This window comes from Conger conger, chromosome 14, assembly GCF_963514075.1.
Source record: "Conger conger chromosome 14, fConCon1.1, whole genome shotgun sequence".
In the NCBI taxonomy this organism is placed as follows: Eukaryota; Metazoa; Chordata; class Actinopteri; order Anguilliformes; family Congridae; genus Conger; species Conger conger.
In genome coordinates, this window is record NC_083773.1 from 22,389,143 (window position 1) to 22,414,551 (window position 25,409).

General features: G+C 40.6%; 2 protein-coding genes across 3 annotated transcripts; one reads left to right on the top strand and one right to left on the bottom strand.

The window, feature by feature from the left end:
• Positions 1-1,070: 1,070 nt before the first annotated feature.
• si:ch211-103a14.5 (guanylyl cyclase-activating protein 1) lies at positions 1,071-12,476 on the bottom strand. 2 transcript variants are annotated; one of them, XM_061219050.1, is made up of 5 exons: positions 12,444-12,476; positions 6,852-7,099; positions 4,306-4,455; positions 2,183-2,273; positions 1,071-1,887 (listed from the first exon to the last, which is right to left on the bottom strand). In XM_061219050.1, exons 2-5 carry the CDS (start codon positions 7,041-7,043, stop codon positions 1,757-1,759), a joined length of 564 nt encoding a protein of 187 aa, XP_061075034.1. In that variant the 5' UTR covers positions 7,044-7,099; positions 12,444-12,476; the 3' UTR covers positions 1,071-1,756. The 2 variants fall into 2 exon arrangements, with proteins under 2 accessions (XP_061075034.1, XP_061075036.1); XM_061219052.1 differs by lacking the exon at positions 12,444-12,476 and adding an exon at positions 7,950-8,062.
• Positions 12,343-24,601, top strand: LOC133109628 (uncharacterized protein C6orf132 homolog). Its single transcript, XM_061219048.1, has 5 exons — positions 12,343-12,743; positions 16,352-16,449; positions 18,954-19,044; positions 21,071-23,090; positions 23,334-24,601. Exons 1-5 carry the CDS (start codon positions 12,662-12,664, stop codon positions 23,431-23,433), a joined length of 2,391 nt encoding a protein of 796 aa, XP_061075032.1. The 5' UTR covers positions 12,343-12,661; the 3' UTR covers positions 23,434-24,601.
• Positions 24,602-25,409: the final 808 nt, after the last annotated feature.

Below are 25,409 nucleotides of genomic sequence, written 5' to 3' on the forward strand. Positions count from 1 at the left end.
TAACACTGAAGATAGTTCTTAATGACATTGGCTGTATGTTTGGGGTCGTTGTCCTGCTGCAGAATACATTTTGTGCCAATCAGATGCCTCCCTGATGCCTGTACTTCTCAGCATTGAGGAGACCATTAATTCTGACCAAATCCCCAACTCCATTTGCAGAAATGCAGCCCCAAACTTGCAAGGAACCTCCACCATGCTTCACTGTTGCCTGCAGACACTCATTCTTGTACTGCTCTCCAGCCCTTCAGTGAACAAACTGCCTTCTGCTACAGCCAAATATTTAACATTTTGACTCATCAGTCCAGGAACCTGCTGGCATTTTTCTGTACCTGAGCTCCAGGTGTTTTCGTGCATAGTTGAGTCGCTTGGCCTTGTTTCCACGTCGGAGGTATGGCTTTTTGGCTGCAATTCTTTCATGAAGATTGCCATGGTGTATGACTTCTGACATTAAACTGTCTTCAGCAACCTTACCTTGGAAACAGAGTTTGGCTGTTCCTCACCCAGTTTTAACCCGCCTACACAGCTGTTTCAGTCAATGATTGTTTCAACCTATATGTTAAATTCATGATCATTAGCTCCTGTTTGGTATAATTGGTTAAACACACACCTGACTATATGCCTACAAAATCCCTGACTTTGTGCAAGTGTAACTAGAAGAATTGACGTTGGTTTGAAGGCAAAGGGTGGTCACACCAAATATTGATTTGATTTAGATTTTTCTTCTGTTCACTCACTTTGCATTTTGTTCATTGATAAAAATAAACTATTAACATTTCTATTTTTTTACTTCACAGCATTTTTTCACACCTGGCTAAAACTTTTTCACAGTACTGTAGGTGTAATGTATAAAAAGTGCTGTAATTTCTACATGGTTAAACCAAAATGTATACAAATACCCTGCTGAGAATGATCACTTTAAACATGTATGAATTATTTGTTTATATATCTAAAATTGTGTAGTACAGAGCCAAATCAAGAAAAATATTTGACCCAAATATAAAGAAGCTCCCTGTGTTCACAGATAATATAAACCATATCTTAGCCAAAAGTGCAACATACAGAGAACAGAGAAGATTTGCTATATCCTTTATTTCCAAAATGTAATCAAAGAATTTAAAGTCAAACGTGTCAAAATAAAAAGTTTAAATTTAATCAACACACGCAAAGATCCTGGGAGCCCTTAAACACTGCTAGTATATGACCAACTCGAGACACAGGACTCACTGAGTGAGCATTAAATAAAAAAACAGGGAGGGGAGCGGGTTTGCACAACACAGTTCCATTTAAAAATTATAACAAAGATGCATTATTTTTGGTATATTTTAAAGTCATTTTGGTATCAAATTTTACCCTCTTTACATGGCTACAGATCATGCAATGCATATTTGGAATAAAACAAGCATGTTTTCCTCTGAAGCTACAAACCAGCTAAATCCATCAAGCATTTGAACTGTAAGACTTTGGCTGTAGCATGTTCCTATGAGGTTAACGTGCAGGTTCAGCACAAACTACAAACATTTCACAGTAATGTGGATAATCATGTAGTCCTGCTGGGCAGGCCCCAAATGAGGCAAATTGGTGGCCATTTTTTGTCCCTGTGCAGCTACAGAGTCCTGCACAGCTCCTCCAATATGATGCATGGTGATGACATCATCTAGGGCTGACTGACTCTGAGTACCAGAATGAGGCAGCAGAACTGTCCCCTCCTTCCCTTACTGTCCGTGAGGCACACAGGTGACGTTTGCTGCTGGTGGGATCAGAAATTTGCAGAAATCTCCCCTTGGATCTTTTTCACAATATGGGACACATCCAGGCTCTTGGTCATCATTTCCAAGAGCTGCTCATCATTCTGAACACCTTCCATGAACTCCTCTAGAGACAGCTCACCTACAACACATATGCGCGCACACACACACACACACACACACACACACACACACACACAAATCATCAATATTTCTGATAAATAAATATGAAGCTTATGAGATTGTTACCTTGTCTATTTTTGTAACACTCTCTGTTTTCCCCCATTTGAATACAGTGAAAGAATGCTATAGGTGCACCTGTAAATCTAGCCAGGTTCACAGATGAATTCTGACAGGTTCAGTACTCCTGGCAGTTTGAATTGAACTGCCCAGCAGATCTCCTATCAGGGATTTCCAAGTTTAGTGCAGAGCCTTACCATCACCATTGATGTCAATTCTGTCGAACACCATGTTGGTGAAATCTTCATCGGTCATATCCAGATGCGTTCCATTGATGGCACGGATGGACTGTGGCATGCAGAGAAACAAGAGCAAAGACTTAAAGGTACAATAGGTAATTTGGGACTCCTAACGGTCAAGAGAGGAATTACAGCAACAAACACCCTCAAACCACAACACTGTTTATCCCACCCCCTTCTCTGTAAATGCGATGACGTTGAAACGCCATTGGCTGTGGCGATTAGAACCAATTTATGAGCTTTATTTATTGTAAAACTGTACAATGGTTTGGTACAGAAACCCACGCAGACACGGGGAGAACATGCAAACTCCGCACAGAGAGGCCCCGGCCGACGGGGATTCGAACCCAGGACCTCCTTGCTGTGAGGCGGCAGTGCTACCCACTGCACCATCCGTGCCGCCGCTTTAATAACATGCAATATATTATCCCGGGCGGCTTGTAGCATAGTGGTTAAGGTAAATGACTGGGACAGTCATGGTGGTTCGAATCCCCGTGTAGCCACAAGATCCGCACAGCCGTTGGGCCTTTGAGCAAGGCCCTTAACCCTGCATTGCTCCAGGGGAGGATTGTCTCCTGCTTACTCTAATAAACTGTATGTCACTCTGAATAAGAGCGTCTGCCAAATGCCAATAATGTAATAATGTAATCCCTGGCAAGGAAAAAAAGTTATATCACAAACAAACTATGCTGATGGTAGCATCTGCACAGGCAGAATACCTCTCTCTGCCAGTGACAGAAAAATATCTATTAGCTTTGCATATATTAAGAAGACTGTTTTTGCATGCATGTAGAACATCTTATTCATGGTATGATTTATGAATAGTCTGTGAAAAACTGGCCCGAGATGCTGTTTTGAACAAGAATTTGGTCCCCAAAGAAGAAATAGTCATAGAATTTGCCTACAACACACTACATTGTTAACACACTTTGACACAAGAGGTTTCAGCACCACCTAGTGCTTAAAACTGGAAGTGTTCTTAATCGTGTTCCCACATACCCTTGCATTCAAGTAGAATATCGACGGATATCAGCGGGTTAAGTATGTTGTTGCATGGTTTGTGACAAAACAAGTACTTTCAAATTTCCATGTCATTTCAGAACAGCCTGTGCAGAAGACTTATCCTCTGGGTTTTTTTGTTTCTAGCAAACCTTTATCAGACATATTACAAAGAAACATGATCACACATCAGCTGTCACTTTGACTGAAACAATACTTTAATTTCAAAGGGATCACATTTCTGATCATACTGGTTTCTCAGACAACTATCACTGGAGTGCAACGAACACTTCAGGTCTTTCCAGGTCATTTGACACAAAATACAAATGATGGAACACAGTAATGTGTTTATGGGAAGCACAACATGACATGGATTACTTCAGCTTATCTAAACTGATTCGACCTGACATGCAAATCCTCTATGGTATTTCTATGGTAGGTGCTTTGTTGTCATGTACTCAGCATTTTGAAAACAGAGAAACACGCAGAGCTGCAGGTTCAAGGCCCACACATATTTTTAGTGTTTTTGAGCTTTTCATATCATCCTGGAGCTTTATATTTGTGTTCCATACTGAAAAACAATTGCAATTTTGGTAGAAGTATGTATATTTTAGGGTCTAACTGCTATTTCTCCAAGCTGTTTGTGAAATGATTTCCCACATGATCTGATGTATGTTTTTGCATAATTATTGGATGATAATTTAGCATAATTATTAGAGACCTGACCACAGGAGGGGCGGGGGATTAGGCTCTGGGGGCGGGGTTAGGGACTTTACAAAACCTATGTCACTGCTCTTTGCCAACATTTTGTGGGCGTTTTAGACACTAAAACCAGGAAGAGACTGCTGATGTGTGTGGGCCTTTAGGGAATTGTGCTTGTAATGTTAAAATCTCTGTCATTGTACCTGGGACAAAGGCTAATTTACCTCAATTGCTTATGGAAAAATGTACTAAATTCTCCATGTACTCAGTACTCTAGGGCTTATGAAAAAATATAAAAATGTAGCCAGCCCTGAATAAGGTCATTTACTACAAAAAGGCATATGAAAAGCAGTAAATAATATAATAGTCCAGGTGTTCACCTTGATGATGACGAGCAGTTCGTCGCGGTCGATGCAGCCGTTCCCGTCCACATCGTACAGCTTGAAGTACCAGCGCAGTTTCTTCTCCACCCCCGCCTTCAGGACCAGACTCAGTGCTGCCACGTACTCCATGAAGTCGATGAAGCCGTCCTGCGAATCACACACACAGAACAACGGAGACCCTCCGCCTTCATCCATCCAGCAAGCATGACCAGGTTCTACAACAGCGCTGTGTAAAACCCGGACCCCACCTAAACCTGGAACATGCACTAAAAAGAGCTCAGTAATCCTGCTTTTGTGAAACAGGCCCCAGTTCCCCATCACTACTTTTGTGGGGATGATTTATTCTGCAATAAAGCTCAGGCATTTGAGCTTAAACAATTATCCATAAATGTATGGGTTTGTGTGGGATAACATATTCACATAATGCATACTGGTTCATCAGAGAGGCCAGCTTGTTTATACACCATAAATATGAGGTCAGTTAAAAAGCCAGGGGGTCAGTATACTGAAGGTAGTAGATATCCATAACCTGGGTTGTAAGTCAAACACTGACAGTACAACACAAATCAAAAGAAAAAATATTAATATTTATCAATTGCTTAACTTTGTTACTTTTTTGTGACCCACTTATCATAAAAACAAGCTCTTTTTAGAATTCCAAACAGGCTCTTCAATGAAAGGGAAATGAAACCACCAATTCCATGAAACCACCAATCACAGACCCTCAAAGATCGAAGAGCTTGAAACAGAACCAGAACTTTCTTACTATTTAATGACCAGTGGTCCAGTTCTCACTCCACCAATCACAGACCCTCACAGATTGAAGAGCTTGAAGCAGAACCAGAACGTTCTTACTACTTAATGACAATCAAAGTGGTCCAGTTCTCACTCCACCAATCACAGAGTGCACTGGCAATTTAACTCCATCACAAAGACCTCACTTAGCAGAAAAGGACAAAAATGATAAATTGTGTGCCATACCTTACTGGATTTAATCTATGCTTACACGCTCTTTTCATGAAAGCTCAAAGAAAGGTATTGGGTTAAGTTAGTGTTCATAATATTAGTATTTCAAATTGATTAAATTTTTTCTCAATTAGAAATGCCCAATCTTAATAGTAGGTCCAACCTATCTGCATTTATCTTTTCTATGTGTGCTATGGTCTGACACATGTACAGCCATCCTCACTGTTCTCCCCAGTGAACAGCTGAGCTGTCATTATGCCAGAGAGCTGTACTACTTACACGGCATCGTGACAATGATGTCATTACTGCTTTGTAAGTGACGCACAGCTACAGGGGATGACCCACAACAGATGTGGATGAGCTTTATTCACATTATCCCAACACCTATCCTCTGGCCCAGAGCAGATGCACACTGCTCAGTTTTTGCGAACAGGGTGGGATACTAAAATCACAGGCCATCCTCCAAAAGAAAGTGCTGTGTGCCAAGATGAGGTTATTTTAGCCAAAGATTACAAAGCTACTGACATACCTAATTAGCTGGTGAGTCTTTCAACAGAAAATAGACAGTGTGCATTTTTAAACGAGGCAAAATAAAACGGTACACTGAAAAACCGAGCATCTCCATCACATCAGGATACATCTGATGTAAGTGTGGGAATGGGACTTTGCGTTGGGTAAATGAGGGGTGCGAAGAGCCTTGACTCTTTGACAGTTGCGGCTTTACATCTCAGATAAGCATAAGGCAGTAACTGCGATCGTATGTTTTGCTTTTCAGGCGCCCAGTGCAATATGCTATCCAACATTATGGATGCGCAGAGACCTTTGGGGGCAGGTGCTTAAAATGGCACACCAACGAAGAAAAGCTATTTTTTTAAATCAAATCTTTGGCACCTCGGGTAGCCTACGTGGGTCAAAGGGGCCGGTGCAACCATGAATCCCCTCCTTCACAACACACGCCAACAATTATGACGGAATTTAGCCGGCGGATTACCTTAACACAAATTAGGTCGCTGGGGAAAAATCTATCGGCTAACGGGGATCATCTGAGTTTGACATCTTAACCTTTATCCATACCGTCATACCGTACCATTCAGGCCCACAGAATTTGTTAACGATGGCCTATCATTAATAAATAAGTCATTACTTGGCATAATGATTTAGGCATGCTATTATATTTCATTTACACAGTAATTAAAACAGCAAGCAGTGAAGAACGTCGCAAGGGGATACTTAAGATGTGCTTGGAAACTTCAAACCAATATGACTTTAATATAAAAAACAAACCATCTCTAATTCTAAATCGTTGAATTTAAAATAGATTCCTTGTAAAACTATCTGTAAAATCTGTAAAAAAAAATAATAATAAAAAAAAAAAAGTATTGCAATGTCATGTTTGTAAACATGACATAATTGATGGCCTATTTTGTGTCAAATTAGACTACCTGTTATGTTGAGCACTGACTTGGAAAACAAACATTCCCACACATAGTCTATAGACTGTAGGCTTGCTATACACATCAAACGGGGAGATATTGAATCAACAACAAAATATCCAACAAAAAAATATATATTCTTACGTCGTTCATATCGAATGTCTTGAACATGGTGTGGACGTAGGCGTTGGATGATTCTGTTAAATTCTTCAGCCCGAAGAATTGTTTAAATTCGTAAAATGTCAGTAGTCCGGATGGACACTCAGTCATGAACTTCCGATACCACTGATGGCTCTCACAAGCATTCAGCTCCTCCACTGCAACGTTGTTTCCCATCTTTTTCCGTAGCCACCTCCACGATGATCGTACGGATGTGCTCGATGAAAAACACACTGAAATTGAAAATGTGTTGAAAAAAAAAAAAAAAAGAAGAGTAAAAGTCCTTGTTTTTGTTTATTCTCGGCCCTTGTAGATCAATGCGTTTCTTCCAGAAGGTAAACTAGGACTTTGGGCATTATGAGCGGGCTAATGCGCATTAGCTGGTTTGCTCGCGACCAATCCCAGCTCTGTGCATCCTGGGGACACCACAGATCACGACACTAATCCGTTCAATTGCCCATGATAGGCGCTGTAACGATAACGTTAGATCGCTTAAAAAGAATACTAAGAGCGTAATTTTTAGTTGTAATTATTTTATTTTATTTTTAATCTAATTCCCAGAGCAGGAAATCCATAGCCCACCGGTCATGAACTAACTAAGCTTTTTGATACTTTAAATGTCCAAAGGCGGTCGATAACACTAACAGTTGATTAGACTAAGCACGAGACAATTTCCCCCTGGAGCAATACAGGGTTAAGAGCCTTGCTCAAGGGCCCAACAGCTATGCAGTACTGTGGGGGATCGAGCCACCACCCTTGCGGGACCTAGTGATGTATCTTAAGCACTACACTACACGCCGCCCTGTAGATAAATGTTATTTTCTTTCGCCGACTCGGTTAACGTTTCACGTTAAAATAATTGATGTATGTTATACTGTTGCTTAGACTATAAACGACGAAGCCGAGACTCCCTTTAAACCCCGAGCTAGGGTCTTAAGAAATTAACATTTAGAGACACACTAACGAGATCTGACGCCAACTGCACGGCACACCCGAATGACTGTTGGTCTCTTGCGTTATCGAGTGAATAGCCTACAAAATCACAGAAAAGTGTACGCTCAAAAGTTAATAAAACAAACACACCGTAACATCACTCCGCATATGTGTATTAGCGTACTTTTGAAATAACACACTCAGATACATAGCAGCCTACATAATATGCTACAGTACTCTGAGTACGCCGCTATACATTCACCCCTCTCCCTGTGCAAACCAAGTGAATGCGGGACAGCGATAGGCCAAAGTACTATTTATAGGCGCCAACTTCCCCGTTCTCATTCATCCTTTGACGAATTAATATTGAATTGCCGCTCAGAACATTGAAGCCTGGAAATGGCACAAACCACATCCCCTGAGCAAGTCGGCACTGCTATATCAGATGGCAAAGCCTCAACACTGCATCAAAGGAGCACCCTCGATTGGTAAAAACAACAAGTGTTTGTGGTAGGTAGGGTGAATGGCTAGCAAAGCACCCATAGGATTGCCCATGTATCCCAGGATTATGTGTCAGAATGGTACACTTCATGGTATATTCTACAAAATAATACTTATAGCTACAAAATAATTCTAGCAAAATAATACTTATAGACAAGCAAAAAAACAACAACAACAACAACAACAGATAGCAATAGCAATATTCATGAGGTGTACAATAGAAAAACACTTTAGAGGACAGCTTGCAGTAATCAGCTAAGTACTGTATGAGCAGTATGCCTGATCTAGATTTCAAGTCTTAAGGTTCAGATGCCATGTACTGGCCAATATTAATTAATTAATTCATTCATTATCCTAACCGACTTATCCTGAACAGGGTCACAGGGGGCTGGGGCCTATCCCAGCATACATTGGGTGAAAGGCAGGAATACACAGGAATGGACAGGTCGCCAGTCCATCGCAGGGCACACACACCACTCACTCACACAGTCATACCTACGGGCAATTTAGACTCTCCAATCAGCCTAACCTGCATGTCTTTGGACTGTGGGAGGAAACTGGAGTACCCGGAGGAAACCCACGCAAACATGGGGAGAACATGCAAACTCCACACAGAGAGGCCCTGGCTGACCAGGATTCGAACCCAGGACCTCCTTGCTGTGTTTTACGTTCATTCGTGGGAGCTAGTGTAGGCCATGCAGAAATATCACCTGGCCTTTCTCCTACAGGAACACCTGGGGGCAGTGAGGAACCTCTAACAATGCTCTGAATAAAACAAACCATCCAGGACAAATCACTTCAAAAAATCTTTAAAGCATTCCTTTAGTTCTTTTTCATTCAATTAACACTGTATCCAGGAACTCAAATCCTGGCACTGTGATCTATGAACAAAAATGTCGCAAACAATCCTTTTGATTTTTTTAAATGTAAATTTAGAAACTGGAAAGCAAATTGAATTATTGGCAACATTAAAAACATATATAAAAAAATATATTTTAGCAAGAGTCTACACAGATAAAACAACATGAATATTACTGCCAAAAGAGCATTATTAACATTGATTAAGACACCCAAATTAGATGCATCACAATGATCAACCAATATAAAAATTACAAAATACGTTTTAAATGGACATAAAGTCAGATTTGGTCACAATGTTTATTGGGCATTTTTACCAAAAACGATTACCTTTAACCTCTAAGCACATTTTTGCCTTTGTTGTTGTTATACTTTCACCTGCATCATTGTCAAATATCAACGCCGTGTCACTTCCTGTTTTACCTGGATGAACCACAGGAACCTGAGCAATTAGGGATGGGTCTTCATGCTGTGATCCGACAGCACATTCTAGAAATATCTTGCAAATGTGTGGTGACCGCCTGCAAGACTGCGGAACTGGACCGACCAGTCCAAATTCCGTGTCTGCAAATCAAACCTTGGGAAGGAACACTATAGGCTGCTAATGTTCCTTCCTTAACCCGCCACAGAGGAGGTTTTTTATTTTTTAAATGTTTTTTTTCTTTTCTTTTTTTTCTAAATTCAAAGTCGGTGACAGTGTTCCAGAGCTTCAATGCCAGTAGGTAGTGTTACATCAGCATTATAAGAAAAGAAAGGTCCAGTTAAGAAAGGTTAAAGGTCCCTGCAATTTCCATAAATTAGCCTGGGACTGAATCCACAGTACCTGGAGAGCACTGCAAGCTGTTACTGTGCATTTTCATAGCAGTGCCTCCATATTTGCACAGCTTAACCAGCGCTCTGCACAATGTCTGCCTGGCTATTTTCTCTACTGCTGTATCATGCTCTATCATGGATGTGTGCATGTTGTTCAGGGTGTGAAATGATACTGACCTAACAAAAAATGTCTTGGGGATCAGCTGCTGCATGAGGTCAGGTAATATTAAGCCTGCTTAAAGATAAATCAAAGACCCTCAGTACCATGCATACTAGCCTTCTCACACAGTCATGCAATCTCCTGTGAGGGTGATTACCTGACAGCTACTACACCGAGGGAGACATTTACTAAACCTTTGCCCTAATGACAGATTGACAGATCACTTAACTACTTGCATGGGGGCTGGGGAGGGGGGGGGAGGGGAGGGTGGTCTACAACCAAGGAACATATGCCTCATGTTACAGAAGAGGTCAAGATGCTCAACACTAGCTGGCCTCATAAACTGTGGATTTGTTCTTGTTAAAAATATATAGATAAATTCACAGAGGAGAATTATAGTATTTGAAAATGTATATAATATCAACTGCTGACAGATGCTGACTATGGAGTTACTGTTTTGTCTACAATGCCTGTACTACTGTAGCCAGCAACAACACATTGGCTAGTTATTTGATTTCTTACAATTTATTGAGATACATTGGAAAGAAAAAATTAATTAGATGAACCTAAAATTGTAACTTCCATTTGCTACACTTTTTTACTCATTTTTAGGTGCATCTGAATATAACTAAAAGTTGGGGAAATTGAGAAAACGTAAAAAAAAGATATAACAAATTGAAGTTCAGTATACTTTGAGGTTTATTTTATGTGATTATATAATTAGAAATAACCATATTTTACATTTACATATTTTCACATTGAGTCAAATGGGCTGAAGTAGCTTAGTCAGCATGCCTTCTAGCCAAGGTCAGCGACAGCACACCTGAGTTTAGATTAAACGTACTCTACAGGGAGCCAGGCCGAAGGAGGATGGTGCTGGGCTTCAAGTCAGGGTTCAAGCAGTCTATGCCAATTTCAATTACAATTTCATTGTAATAATGGTTGAATTGGACTGTAGAGAATGGAATGATTTCAATGAGAGGATTTCTGAAATGCTTACAGAAAATTCCCTCACCCCACACATTTATTTCAGCCTGGAGCTTGGTTTACTGCCATTAGACTTATTTGCTAGCCACATAGATTTATTCACCAAAAAAATTAAATAAAATGGCAAAGATTATCTTTGCTTTCAAGAATGACGAGAGTGGAATTGAATCATTATCTATCCTGTCATGAATTACTCACCTGACCAGTAGAATGCATCTTGGGAACCAAGATGAGAATAGCTTTCCATGTAATACATAAGTCATAACTGGTGATTTTATTATCAGTACTCACTCTGACATGTGTTGATATTTAATTATTTACCATTCCATATATTTTATCATGAACATATCATGAAATAGATTCAATTGACAACTCCATTTGTTATGAATGCCAATTCATATTGGAATGAAACTTTTTTATAAATGTATTTGTTATTATAGGATAAACCTATAACTAATTATAAGTTTATCCTATGATTCGCTAATGTATAAGTACTTATGTAACTAATACATTCGTTAGCAGTTAACAAATATGTTAAGTAATGAAAAGTTAATTTCATGCTTAATCTGTTTGTACATAATGAAATGATAAAAATGATATTAGTTAATGGCAATTTATGTAACCTTATTGCAAAGTGTGACCGAATCATTTTTGGGAAATCACAGCCAGACAAAGGCTATTCCTCCAGAATGACTGAACAGGTTCCACCAAGGAAACCAAGAGCATGTCACTATGGACCTACATGTGTTACACAAACGTCCTTTCAATTTCACCCACACCCCCTCCCCCTACCCCTACCAAACCCAATCCTCCAATGCACAGCTTTAAAACACACCATACTGACCTCAAATCTCTTTCAATATTATACCAACACACCTGTCAAACCTGATTCAGTAATATTAGCCATCTCCTCACTCTGAACAATTTCTCTGCATAGCCCTGGTTAAAAATTGTTCAGATTAAATTCAGAAGCATTTTCATGCTCCAGCAATGGGAATTCGGTGTGTAATAGGCCCAGTCTACTCTCAATGGAAACTGCGCCACAGGTCTACATTCTTTATGAGACAGAAATGCATTATTGGGAAAAATGTCGTAACCGCAAAGTCGTAACACCCAAGCACTGCACCCGTCAGTTTGAACAGGTGAACGCTGCTAGACAATAAAAATACTAAACCGGAATGCTGTTGCTGCCATAGTTACAACTGTGACTAATGAAGGGTGTGATGGTGCGAACGTAAGAGCTCACAGTACTGAAACTTGGGGGGCCCAAAAACGAAACGGGAAGGTTTGGGCGTTCGTATCCTCTGGGTTTGTTTATACCTCACCTGTCGATATACGAAGGGGCGGAGAATGAGGCGGAGGCCATTTTACCCATCTGATTTGCAAAGGGAAAAGGGAAAGCACTGAAGTGAAGTGCGTGAATCCACCTGCCGAAGAAAACTGAGTCTGACAACTTTTTTATCTGCAAACTGTTTTGAAAATGTCCCTTTAAAATACCGTGTAATTATTTACGGAATAATATTTACTTTACTATACTTTAAAAATGAAAAAAAGTCATTTTAGTAACCTCCTGGGTCGGAAGAACCAGTCACTTTTCGACACCAACATTGAAATTAAGGAGAGGGGTATGTATGAAATGGAACTTTACAATTCACTTATTATTTGTTTATTCATAACTCTTGATACAAAATACTTATTTCGAGAAATGCGCCGAACTTTGCACCTGTACCCAAGTTGTCTGTCAGGTGACGTAGGCTAGCGAACTTCTAGGCTCCTGCTCTGCTGGGGTGGGGGGGTTATGAAAACATTTAATCCGTGTTTTAACTATCATTTGGTCAAGTGACTGTATTGATAAAACAGACAATTGAGTCTTTTCCTCTTGCAGTTTTACACTCTCAGGAAATTATTCCAAAACGATATCATGTCTCTATAAAGGAACCCTATCTAGTCCAAATGTTCTTTGTTGCTTAAAATGGTTAAATATGGGAGCTTTCACACTTTTCACATCTACCATAGAGGGTTCCTTAAGCCTACAGGAACGGTAAATAAGCCCTTTGGTAACTTTCTAGTAATGGCTGTCTTGAGCTAGTCTTTTGTGTAAACTTTGTATTTGTGTATACGTAATTTAAACCTGTCCATGCCATATTTACATTTTATTGATAACGCTCAACCCATAAGTAAAGTCTCTCAAGAGTTTGGCCATGTCATTGATCTTGCCGTATTGTTTAACACACACTGTTTACTGAAGACAGTGTTCAGTAAAGTACATGTCAGGTTATGCTTACTCTTCATAAGAGACTTAGTATTAGTATGACCTCACTCTATTCACTGTTGCTGTGTGTGATTTATACAATATCATCAGGCGACCCACTAAATAACTGCATTGGCAACCTAGTAGTACAGGTTTGCCTATTTGTCATTATTAAATGTTTACATTACGTGGCATTTTTACTAATCAGATATCTTCCATATAGGCTACCGGTCAGGAGGCGCCTTGGAAAGGTTTTAGTTACTTACCACAAGTGTGTTAACCTGTGTGTCCTTGATTAAGGATATTTGGCATTTTTTAGAGACCAATGTTTAAATAATCTCAGAAAACTGTCTGACCCGCCATGTGAATTAATACATATGTAAAGACCCACTATAAGCAAGGATAGATGGAAGAATTTGAGTAAACCCTGGTAGAAATTTAGTAAGCTCCTTTAATATAAGGAATAGTGTGTAAGGGGGTTGTCAGATGTGTGATTTCAGAAATCTGGAATAATATGCAACAAATTATTACATATACAGTATATTTACAGAAAACTTATGATTGACTAAATTGTATATGCTGTTGTGTTCATATGGCATTTGTGCTGTGGATGTCAAGAATAACTGTTTTGTGACTGGCCACTTTTTAAAAACTTAGTAAATAAATATGGCAGCTAAGCTAACAAACCACTGACCTTTAGCTCTGCTAGAATCCTACAAATTGTGCTATACATCTTGATTGAATTAAAACATATACAGACATATGGCAATTGATTCTAACCATTACATCCTTTCCCCTATGAAAAAAAGAGAGGAGTCAATCTTAATCAATCAGGGAATTACTAATCTTGAAAATAGAATGGCATTTTCATATAAACTCAGTAAGTTCAAGGTTACTGTATGTGACATTCCATCCTGCAGTTGGTTCAGTCATTCATAGCAAGTGCAGTAGGCAAATCTGAGGTGTATAAGCCAAGCCAGGTTTCTAAGGTAAGAGCCAGTGTTTATGGTCCTGGACTGGCGAGACAAGTAGTGTAAACAAGGAGTCTGCATCAATCTTAAAAATGGAATAATAACAATAACAATAAATAATAACAAGCCATGTTCTAAGAGATTTTCATTATTTCATTTTTCATGGGAGGGTATACAACCTCTCCAATGTTAAGCCCACTCCCAGTATCATAACTTTAAAACTATTATATGCACATGAAGATAAGTACGTAATCCCACAACAGTCTGAAACACATGCAAACATCAGAAGCTGACTGTACAGTATGTCTCTATATTCATGGGAGTATTCACAACAAATACAATTTGTAAATGAATCACATTTCATAACATTAATTGCGGGACCTCTTTTTTTTATACGTCAACCTTTTTTTTATTTTCTAGGAACTATATTAAGACCTACTGTACATTAGATGTGTTGCTTATCGTTGATTGCAGCTTCAGAGTCAGCTTCAGTGTGCATATGCACTGTGGCCTAGCCACAGAGACATTGTACTAACATACTACAGATTGTTTGAATTTGTAAAAACAAATTAAAATCAGATTCATGTTTTAGAAGTTAATCATAGAGCGCATACTTGCTGTCGTGTTGATATAAATCAGGAGTCCTTTAAGAACTAACTTGACCTGTTGAGGAAATGCATTTTTCTTGCCGGACAAGTTTTGCTTTTGGTTGCCAAGGTCTTTGGCTAAAAGACCATTTGTAAAAATAAAAAAAATAAAAATGTTTTCAATATTTGGGTTACAAGTACAACAATTCTATTGAAGTTGAAGTTCCAACAGAAAGTCAAAGGCATTAGTGGACTTTAGCCTGTATTAGTAATACTATGCCTTATTAGTATAAGTGGGAATAGCAGTATTGAGAATTAATATCAGTTGAAGCACTAGAAGGAGTGGCAGTAATAACAATAATACTACTACTACTTAAGGGCCTTGTTTAATCATGAATCCATTCAAATGGCACAGTTAAGCTATACTTTTAATGTAGCATTTTGTTAATATAAGTAAAAGCTAAATACACTTCATAGAATTAAGTTGGTTTAGCCGAATGTTCAAATCAAACAAAACTACGCTATTCTTTATTCCCCAAAATGTTACTTAGTAGATTTGAAATGTTTTTAGTGTCGGATAGTCCATGCCAGAACTTGAAGCAACCTGATATTCACGGGATCTCAACTACCTTAGTTCTCGACTTTCTTGTGCTTGTAGAAGGACAAGGCCTGCTCTCATGAATTTAGACCATGTTAGTAAAATGCCCCTATAAGTGACGCAATAAAGCAGCCCTCTTACAAACAATGTCTGGCTGATTAATATCGTTTTGTCTCCAGCTGGCAAACACAAGGTGAAAAATCTACAAAAATCTACAAAAACATTATCTAGTATAAACCGCAACATTCTTGACTTCACATGCCACTACCTTTTTTAATACATTGAGAGGTAATGAAGAATAACTGCTCATTCAGAAAAAATAAGTATACAATCAGTATGCGGTCTGTCTCTTACTACTCATAACATTTCAATAACATTGTGAGAACACTTTGTGTTCGCTGGGTACTAGCTGAGTTTCCCAGTTCCTTCATGTGCTGCCAGCACCGTCAGGCTGAAGGTAGCCCTGCCCTGGTTAGACTTAAATTTCTGGACTGTCTGTTTCTGTAACATAGCACTATATATCTCAAGCTTTTATTAGAAACAATTCATGCTCGGTCAAAGCTTAGTTCTGATCGCACTCCAAAACTGAAAGCCTAATTCACTGATTCATTGATGAAATGTTCCAACAGAATTGATCAGATTTCCCAACAGAACTATGTATGGGCCTATGTATAATATACCTCATGTTCCCTCTTGGCCACATTCATTTTATTCCATCTATGTTGCTTCTTGTCATTACATTTCCCATTGCCAAAGCGACACACAACTGAGTTACCATAGCATACATACTAGCACAACAGGGTGACAGTCTTTCTTTTCCTTTCAGACAATGTGGAGCTCGTTATAGACGCTGCTCATATTCCTGAATCAGGCACAGCCAAAGTGAGGGCCAGGCCAACCGTCAAACACTTCAGCTCAAGCACAGTAAGTATCCAGACTGCTACCTGAGGTTTATTCAAAGCCGTTCACATCCGGGGGAAATCCTCTCAATAGTTAAAAATACAAGTGATTCTGTAGAATGTATTCTGAATGTTGACCATCCAACCTAACAAACTTGTCAAAAGATATCACTGCAGTAAATAATGAGGATAGTTTGTGAGGTCTGTGTCCTGTAAAGACACTGCAGTGTTTACGCATGAAGAGACATTTTATTGGTCACTGAGCCATGTGTGGCTGTCGTTGTACTGTGGCCAGGCTCCCCCAGTCACCCAATGCCATATGATTAAGGAAGAGCTTTACCACACTTTAGGCTTTCAGTCCTGAAGGAGCCATCAGGCATTTAGAGCTAAATCATTTTGTCATTTTGAAATGAATTGGCCCAATTTGTCTTCTTTACCAGGAACGTGTCAAGTGAGTGTTTCACAGATTTAATCATCCAAATTCTCACACTATTTCAGATATGCTTACATAAAGCCTAGTCCCACCAAGTACAGAGATTTTGAACATACTTGTGATGCAACAGACCACTTCATTATCATCTCTGGTTGAATTAAACTGTTCTGATTAACATGTTATACATACGGCATGTTATTTAATAATACACCATATACAGTATCATACTGATAATAAGAAGGATTATTAGAAGTGATTATTAGAAGTAGTGATACAATAACAGGATTTGCCTTATATAGCACAATTCTAATCAGTTGTCATAACAGTTCTGGCATGGACCATCCGACACTACAAACATTTAAAATCTACTAAGTAACATTTTGGGGAATAAAGAATAGTAAATAAAACAGAAAAATGTATTTCCATTTTGACCGAACAGTGTATTAGCAATATTACGTGCGGTTTCACTTCAATTTTCAGCTTCACATTACAGTTTCAATAATCACTGCATTTTTAAAGAGATGATCAGTGAACTGTTCCTCTAAATAAGACCAGTGTGTACTGGGACAACAGGTCATCGGGTACAGTACTGTGGAGTAGTGTTTTTAGGGCTGGACTTTGGATCAAAGGTTGTGAATGTGGATCTGGAGTCAGTAGTTCTGTTACTGGACTGGGCTGAGGATAGTCACTCTCTGAGGCTCAGCCTGTTAGATAAAATGATGCCGAGACAGTGCTGGACAACATAACTGTCAAGCTTTAACCATGGCGTCTTCCATTAGGACAGGGTGACGTGCTGTGGCTCACGTAGGGACCACCGTGGGTAATTTAGGTTCTTATTTTACCCCCACCCCTCGTCCTGCCATAGCCCTCCCCTGCCCAAGCACACGGTCCGACGGCTGGGATTGTGTTGAGTAAACACGGCCAACGTTTATTTTTAGCCAAAGAGCTGCGGAGAGATTGGTTGAGCAGAAGGTCGCGTGACACAGGACCCCTGTCTGAGTCTTTAGCGCCGCTGCTCGCAAGTGACAGAGCCAGTGACACCTGGCGGAGCCGCCTTTGGCAAGATCGCATTTCTCAGCCATTACACAATCACACCCAGAGACGAGCTGGATGAAGGCGAGAACAGGAAGTACCTGACGTACAGAGAGCCTCCCACACTGGAATGTAAACGGAGACACAACGCATTCTAAACTATTAAACTGTTACTCTAACCCCCCCCCCCCAATTCAGCCTTATCCGGTGCTGTTAACAGAAATGTGGGTTTAATGTGGGCTGTTGGACAGAACGTGCTGTGATTGAGTTAGGGCGATACTGTATCTATAGGTGCAGAATAGAGAATAGGCTTTTGAGGAGCTCCCTGGACAAAACGATAAAAATAACAATGAAAACCCAAGTAAATTAGGTGTGAAGGATTGGAATGGTATGAAAAAATGACACATTCTCCACATTTCAGCAGAGGTGAACCCTATCAGGTGTACTTGACCCTCCTTCTCTATGTATGTTAACACGTGACACGGTTGCCCTGGTTGTTCATTATACATACGAAGCCACTGTCACAAGTAAGGGAAAAGTCCTTTGTTCCCTGGGTAACCTACACATTGTGTATCAAGAAGGGTGTGTGAGCTGCTTGTTCTGTGTCAAGCCAAAGTTAGCTAATCCGGTTTATTCGAATATTTTTATTTTCTTGTGGTTGCCAGGTGTGGCTTAGGAGTGGCTTCTTTTGGGCTCTTCGATAACTAGTGATCCTGTTTTCATGAATGACTTCATGAAATAATAAAATAAAATAATGTATTCGGGATTCAACCTTTTGGATGATTTCTCATAATTCAATCATTTCTTGTATGTGGCATCCGGTAATAAACAAGTTGGCAAGCTTGTACAAGTCTGCAGCAGAGGAACAGGTTTCTTTTCTGTATGCCGGCATTCTGTCAAGCAAAGTCGTCACTCACCTCAGCAAGGAATATTTTCCTACACCCAGCCTTCCCATCCACACCCTCTCCCCACACCCAATGACTTCTTCGTCATCCATAAAACGTATGTAATGTTTAGACATTGAAGGAATCACAGTCATACACTTTTTTTTTTATTCCCTGCAGTCCTCATCTGACATCATGCAAGGGTTTGCCGTCCCAACCCCGAAAGTGCCTGTTTTTTCCTCCTTCAAAGGACCAAACACAAACGGGACAGGTAATATCCCGCTTGTCACCAGCTTCAGCTGACCTGTTCTCCAGAGGCAGAAATACTCCACTTCAGTTCCAAAATGGCACTGTTGTGCTCATCTATGTGAGTGCAGGTATAGGGGCTAGGACTGGGTGCCTGATTAGAGTTGTGGAAACCAAATACATTTTTCTCCAAAGCCATTTTGATTGTGCAGGGTATTGCTGTGTAATAATAAGAGCTGCTGAAAAATAAGAGCCCACACTAGGTTTTGAAACAGCTGGTTTTTAGCTTGGAGCTAAAATCTGGTGCAAAGCATCATTTCTCATTAATCAAGTTTAATGTTTTTTGCACATTGTCCCAGACAAAGAAACAAATAAACGAAACATTTAGCCTTTTAAAACAGACCAATCATCAGGGAGGTCAAAGTCTGAATAAATTGAATGATAACATTTCCTTTGATGCTCAGTGTGGATGTTTACCAAGAAGGAGGAGGATCTGACATAAGGTGAGGTCAGGTTTCTCCTAGGGACCAACTGAATCTTTCTAAGGACTTGGAGAAACAAATGTTTTATACCACTCCACCTTATACCAATGGCTTCTGTCACAATAAAAAATAACCCAATTCATCTCTTGTCCCTGTCAAAACAAATCAATGTGACAGTCCAACAGAACATTCTGAAGAATGTTTCAATGGTTAAAGACATGGTTGGCAGGCTGTGGTCAGGACAGTGGTGGCACATCTGTCAGTTATATCATTACACTACATTTTACTGAGATACAGTATTTGAACAGTGCCAGATGTACAGTATATGGGCACTCATGAAGCAAGATAGATTAGTGGATTAATATTGTCATTTTTGTAATAGATTTACTCTCAGTGTTCATGTGACAGGTCATGCATGCATTCCCCTCCAAATGTATTGGAACAGCAAGGTCAATTCCTTTGTTTTTGCTATACACCAAAGACAATTGAGTTTGAGGTCAAAATATGTACATAAGATGAAAGATCCAAATTTCAGCTTTTATTTCCTAGTATTTTATCTAGATTTGTTAAACAACATAGAACATATCACCTTTTGTATCAGACCACCCAATGTTTAGGTGAGCAAAAGTATTGGAACATGTTAGATCGTGTTAGATTGATTGGTTAAACAATAAATAGTTCTGAATGTCTACTCTTGGTTTTATCCTTGGGTTTTGCCTGTGAAGACTGTATTTGTGCTAGAAAAGATAAACCAATATGAAGACCAGAGGGTCTTTGTGAGGCTACAGTAAAAGCCTGGAAAAGCATCACAAAAGAAGAATATAACAGTTTGGTGATGTGAATGGGTCACAGGCTTGATGCAGTTATTACAAGCAAAGGATATGCCACCAAATATTAAGTGTCATTTATTTTCATTTGCTTACTCTCTGTTCCAATATTTTTTCTCTAATTGTGTGGTCTGATACCAAAGGTGCTATGTTCTAAGTAGTTCAACGCATCTAGGTGTAAACACCAGGAAATAAAAGCTGAAATACTGAACTGTCGTCTTGTATTTATTTCAACCGCAAATGTATTGAGTGTATTGCAAAAACAAAGGAATTGGCCTTGCTGTTCCAGTACGTTTGGAGGGGACTGTACGTGTTTAGCTGGAGAAGACTTGTATTCAGGTGTTCTTTTATACAGGCCTGTGAAGGATTAAACATCTTAAACCAGCTCTTCTGGTTTTATTGGTGGCACAGAATGGAGGCTAAATACAATGTGTACCTGAATCTTATGAGTCACATGAAAGGCCCATCATAAGTAATAAGAAGCTAAATTCATAAGTTGTGGAGGGTAAGCACTAGATTAATGAGCAGTATTTTTAAATGTTTTTTCCTGAACGAACATGTCCTTTGTTAAACATGTTGCTGTTGTCGTGCCCATATTTGTGACAAATGAAAAAGCCATGTTCCTCATTCAGACAAAAAAGGTTTTATAGTAAAAAGTATCTGTTCTTGTTTCTGCTAGCCATGTTCTATATATCTCAGTGTGTTTGCACTTCCTCATAGGAAAATTATTCCTGCTTTTCAGGTGGGAAACTCTCTAATGGAGTATCTGTTCCTGACTCAGTGGAAGGGGACATATTCATTCCGCCACCTCCCTCAATGGCACCGCCGCCTCCTCCATCACAGTTCTTCATTCCTCCCCCACCAGATTTTTCCTTCGACTCCTCTCCCCAAGATGAAGATCTGGCTTCCCTCCATCCACCACCTATGCCTCCACCTAAACCCCCATCTAAATCTCCATCACCACACCACAGCTGGGATCCTAACTTTGCTGCTCTCAAACCCCCACCAATGGCACCCCCAAAGGCTCCCTCAGATCTATCCAGTTCTAATGTCTCTGCACCTATTTCAGCCCCACTAACTAATGGCCCAGAGTGTCCCAAATTTGCCCCTCCCAAACCCCCAGGGTCTGTAGAGAAACTTCAAACTACCCCACCTAAATCTCACAAAGTTCCCCCACTGAAGCCAGTAAGGCTTTCCTCCATGTCAAGTCTGGACAACCTGCCGCTTTTCCCAGCTCCAACACCCCCTGCCTCTGCTTCCACACCTTCTACATTCAACCCCCAGAACACAGCAAAGCTATACAGCGTGCCTAAACCTGGAGTACTGAGCAGGGAGCCAGACATTGAAAAACCAACAAGGCCTATTCTGTTCCTACAGGACAATTCTACTGACCCAATCCCTATCCAATTCAATGAAAAAATGCCTTCTGATAACACTGAATTTGGGTTAGCCAAGGCACAGGTGCCTCCCACTAAGCCAGCTAGGAGGAACAGCAGTGGCCTCCAGCTTGAGAAGGATCTTCAGGACCTCAAGGAGAACCTGCAGTCCACTCTCCCTGACAAGGCTGTCAAGGTACAGGAAGATACACCGGTGACTCCACTGCCATTACTAACACCTCAAGTGCCCAATAAGCCCACCCCAGAACTGACCCCAACTGCTTCCCCTATACCTGAGAAGACACCACCTGCCACCCCCTATTCAAATTCACCAGGCAGGAGCCGTAAGCTTCTTCCATATGTCAGCCGCACTCCATACTACCGCAGAGTCCCAGACAGTAGCACACCAGGCGCCGCCTCACCTCTTGCACTCTTACAGGCCGCTAAAGAACGAGAAAAGCAAAGAGGCTCATTGTCAAGAGAGAACAGTGGCAAGAGAAACAGCTACGGTGAGCCAAGCACTGTAAGCATCCACCAGAGTCAGTCCACGCCCAACTCCTTCACAGTCATCCCCAGGCCAACTTCATCCTTGTCTCACGGTGGAAGAGAGAGTCCAGACCCACTGCACCGCTTCAGCATGGAGAACGACTCGCGATCTGCGAGTCCCAGCAGTCTGGTGGCGGAGCTCCTTGAGAAACACGACACTGAGGAGGCGCCACCCACGGCACCAGATACCACTTTCGTGCAGGAGGTGAAGGTTGGTCAAGCCAAGGAGGTGAAGCATGAAGAGCCCAAGGAGGACGTCAGTGTTCCCTTCATCCCACCGCCTCCAGAATTTGCCAACTCAGACACAGAGGAAGAGAGCAGCCTGGAACAACCAGAGCCCCCTCCCAGCTTCCCTCCCCCTGACCCCCCCTCGCAGAAAGTCCCTAGCCCTATCCCAATACTTGCTGTCCCACCCCCTCCAAGCATGGTTCCTCCCCCACCCCCAAAACCCAAGGCATCAAAACCACCAGGTCCTCCTAAACTCCCTGTTCAGAAGGCCGAGGTCAAGCCCAAACCACCAAGCCAAGCTGACAAGCTGAAGCCACAGCCCCCCCTTCCACCAGCGCAGGCCCTCTCCCCCAGCCAGGCCACTCTTCTCAGCATCCTGCAGAAAAAGATGCTGGAGATGGACCAGAAGCACTCATTCCAGGAGGTCAACACCAACAACGATGACTGGGGTTCAGCAGATGAACCCACCATCCCAGTAAGGCCACCCCCAATTCCAAAACCAAAGAGCACATCGAGCCTGCCTCGCCAGTCCGCAGGCCTGGACATGGGTGAGCTGGAGCGAACGGTGGCCAAAAAAGCTCAGGACTCCATTGCTCCAAAAGCACCCACCAGGTACAGCAAAGTCCCTTCGCTGAATGGGATTTCAGTGTTCAGTATTCAAATGCATTACCTTACCTGCTCCAACCCTCTATTATAAAGCTATACGGCAAATGTTCTGAAATGGAGAATATTTTCAAGAAAGTGTTTTAAGCCTAACAGCGTAACTGTATGTGATACAATGTTACATTTTAATTGCTGTCCATGTACAGACAAGTCCTGTCATTTATTTGCCTTTCCTTCTTTTTTATTTTGCAGCAATGGATCACAGTCAAAGCAAGCTTACGGCATGACATTTACAGTGCGGCCGGGAACTAAAGAACCAATCACGCCAGTGATCAAAGGAGATACTCCTTAAAGCCACAGAGAACATTCTGGACATTTTCTGTGCATGAATGGCATTTTAAGTGTGGCTTTCTCTGTACTCTTCCCAACACAAGAACAGACAAAGGAAAGAGAGATGAGTCTACTGTGGAGACGGGGGTTCTGTAATCACCAGAAGAGTTAAAAAGCGCTTATGACAAGGAATTGTGCAAACCCAGAGACTGAGAATGTGCCCTGCAATTCCACTACCCTCAAAATGTTGTGCTGGACTAACTCGATTCAAAACTTTTTCCAGAAGTATTGCTTAACCTTGGAAGGACAGGATTCGGTCAAATTGCTTGCGCCTACGATCAAAGTGCCAAGTCTCCGGATGTCAGCTTTGCTTTCAGCGATATACCCGATAACCTTGGCTGCTGTGGATTTTTTTTTTTAAATGGGTATGATGAGTAAATATTGGCACACTGTTATAACAAAAGTCAATTCGATAGAGGCAACCTAGTGCATTTTTCAAAAAATGTTATCTTAGTGAATTATTAGTGCTTTATTAAATAAAGTAACATATTAATAGACCACATTTCAGATTAAACTTGACTGAGGCTGTCTGGGATTACCAGGATAGCCAGAAGCAAGCAAGACAGCCAAAGTTTGCAGAAGAACTGTTCCAAGTTCTCCAATAAGTTTGGTACAACCCATCAGCTGATTTCCTTATAAAACTGCAGGACCCAAGAGAATTGATGCAGTTGATGCAAGGGGAAGGGTGATCACAACAAATATAGATTTATTTTCATTTTTAGCTGCTCATCGCTCTTTATTGTACATTTTTTTATATTTGTTCATTATATTTGAAAGCATTCTTAATGGATAAGGCCAATAAATTAATTTATCCCCACCCTTTTATGGATGCATTTACACTGTGGGCTTCTCATAATGTTTACAAGCAAGGGTGGGGAGGTGACCCTTCGGACACATTTGAACACACAAGGGCACAGTAGGGACCTGGGACCAGAACTGGGATGGCCAAACATTTAACCAGTGGTCACTTTTTTTGTTGAATAATCTTCATATAAAAAACCGACTAAGCTGTATTCATATGTATAACTACTAGTTTTCCCATTTAAAATGACATTGTTTGTGCTGGTAATAGTCAATGTATACAATCATTTATACTTTGAAAATAAAATATTCGCTCAATATTTGCCAAAGTATAGTGTAGTTAATGAACATGTCTATTAAATTTGAAATGCAATTAACATGATCTCATTCTGCAAGTGAAAGGCATTGGATCATTTTCAAAACCAAATGATTGTACCGGAATTAATTCCTGGCTGAGATGCATTTTATGGTTAGATTTTTTTATATACAGGTACATGGGTGGGGAAATGTATTATGAATATGGTGCACTTCTTTATCAAGCTACTCAGAGAACTTAATTAGAAGCCTTGAATTTTATATCATGAAAAGAGGATTGATAGTTGATTTTGGTTGTAGTGACGTTTGGTTGTAGGAATGCAGCCATGATCCGCTTTTGGGTGGTTCAAACATGGGCTTTATAGCCTCTCTCCTAGCCCTGCCACATTCCTGTGCATCAAGAAAATAACAGGGCTGCTAACAATACAACAGTGGACTGGGTACAACAAAGACGGCAGGTTGCATTTCTATCAGTGCACATTGGTTTTATTGTGAATATGTTGGTTTAATTTCCTGGAACAACATTCCACAACTTAAGTTCAGTGATGTCACCAGTGCTAGGATGCTGTAGTTTACTTTGTAAATGGGCCTTTGTGTTGAACCTTAACTACAGCATAGCTGTGGGAAAGTGACTTCCTCTGCAACATTTGTAAAGAACTTACAAGATGTATCCAATCAACAGACCTGGCGAGAAATTAGTTGCCACACATCCAAGTACTACGGATACAAACTTTATTAAAAGGACAAGGGGGGGGGGGGGGGAGAAAAAAAAAAAAAAGAACAAAATGGACTAGATTCCCATTAGGCTCTGGGCCTTAGAGT

What these genes read in the sequence shown, in the direction of transcription:
- si:ch211-103a14.5 (XM_061219050.1), bottom strand. Translation starts at nt 7,043, where the DNA reads ATGGGAAACAACGTTGCAGTGGAGGAGCTGAATGCTTGTGAGAGCCAT. An exon ending in AGACATTCGATATGAACGAC is followed by an intron (nt 4,456 to 6,851) that starts GTAAGAATATAT and finishes TGTGATTCGCAG; the next exon opens with GACGGCTTCATCGACTTCAT. An exon ending in AATTGACATCAATGGTGATG is followed by an intron (nt 1,888 to 2,182) that starts GTAAGGCTCTGC and finishes TATGTGTTGTAG; the next exon opens with GTGAGCTGTCTCTAGAGGAG.
- LOC133109628 (XM_061219048.1), top strand. Translation starts at nt 12,662, where the DNA reads ATGAAAAAAAGTCATTTTAGTAACCTCCTGGGTCGGAAGAACCAGTCA. An exon ending in CATTGAAATTAAGGAGAGGG is followed by an intron (nt 12,744 to 16,351) that starts GTATGTATGAAA and finishes TTTTCCTTTCAG; the next exon opens with ACAATGTGGAGCTCGTTATA. An exon ending in ACCAAACACAAACGGGACAG is followed by an intron (nt 19,045 to 21,070) that starts GTAATATCCCGC and finishes CCTGCTTTTCAG; the next exon opens with GTGGGAAACTCTCTAATGGA.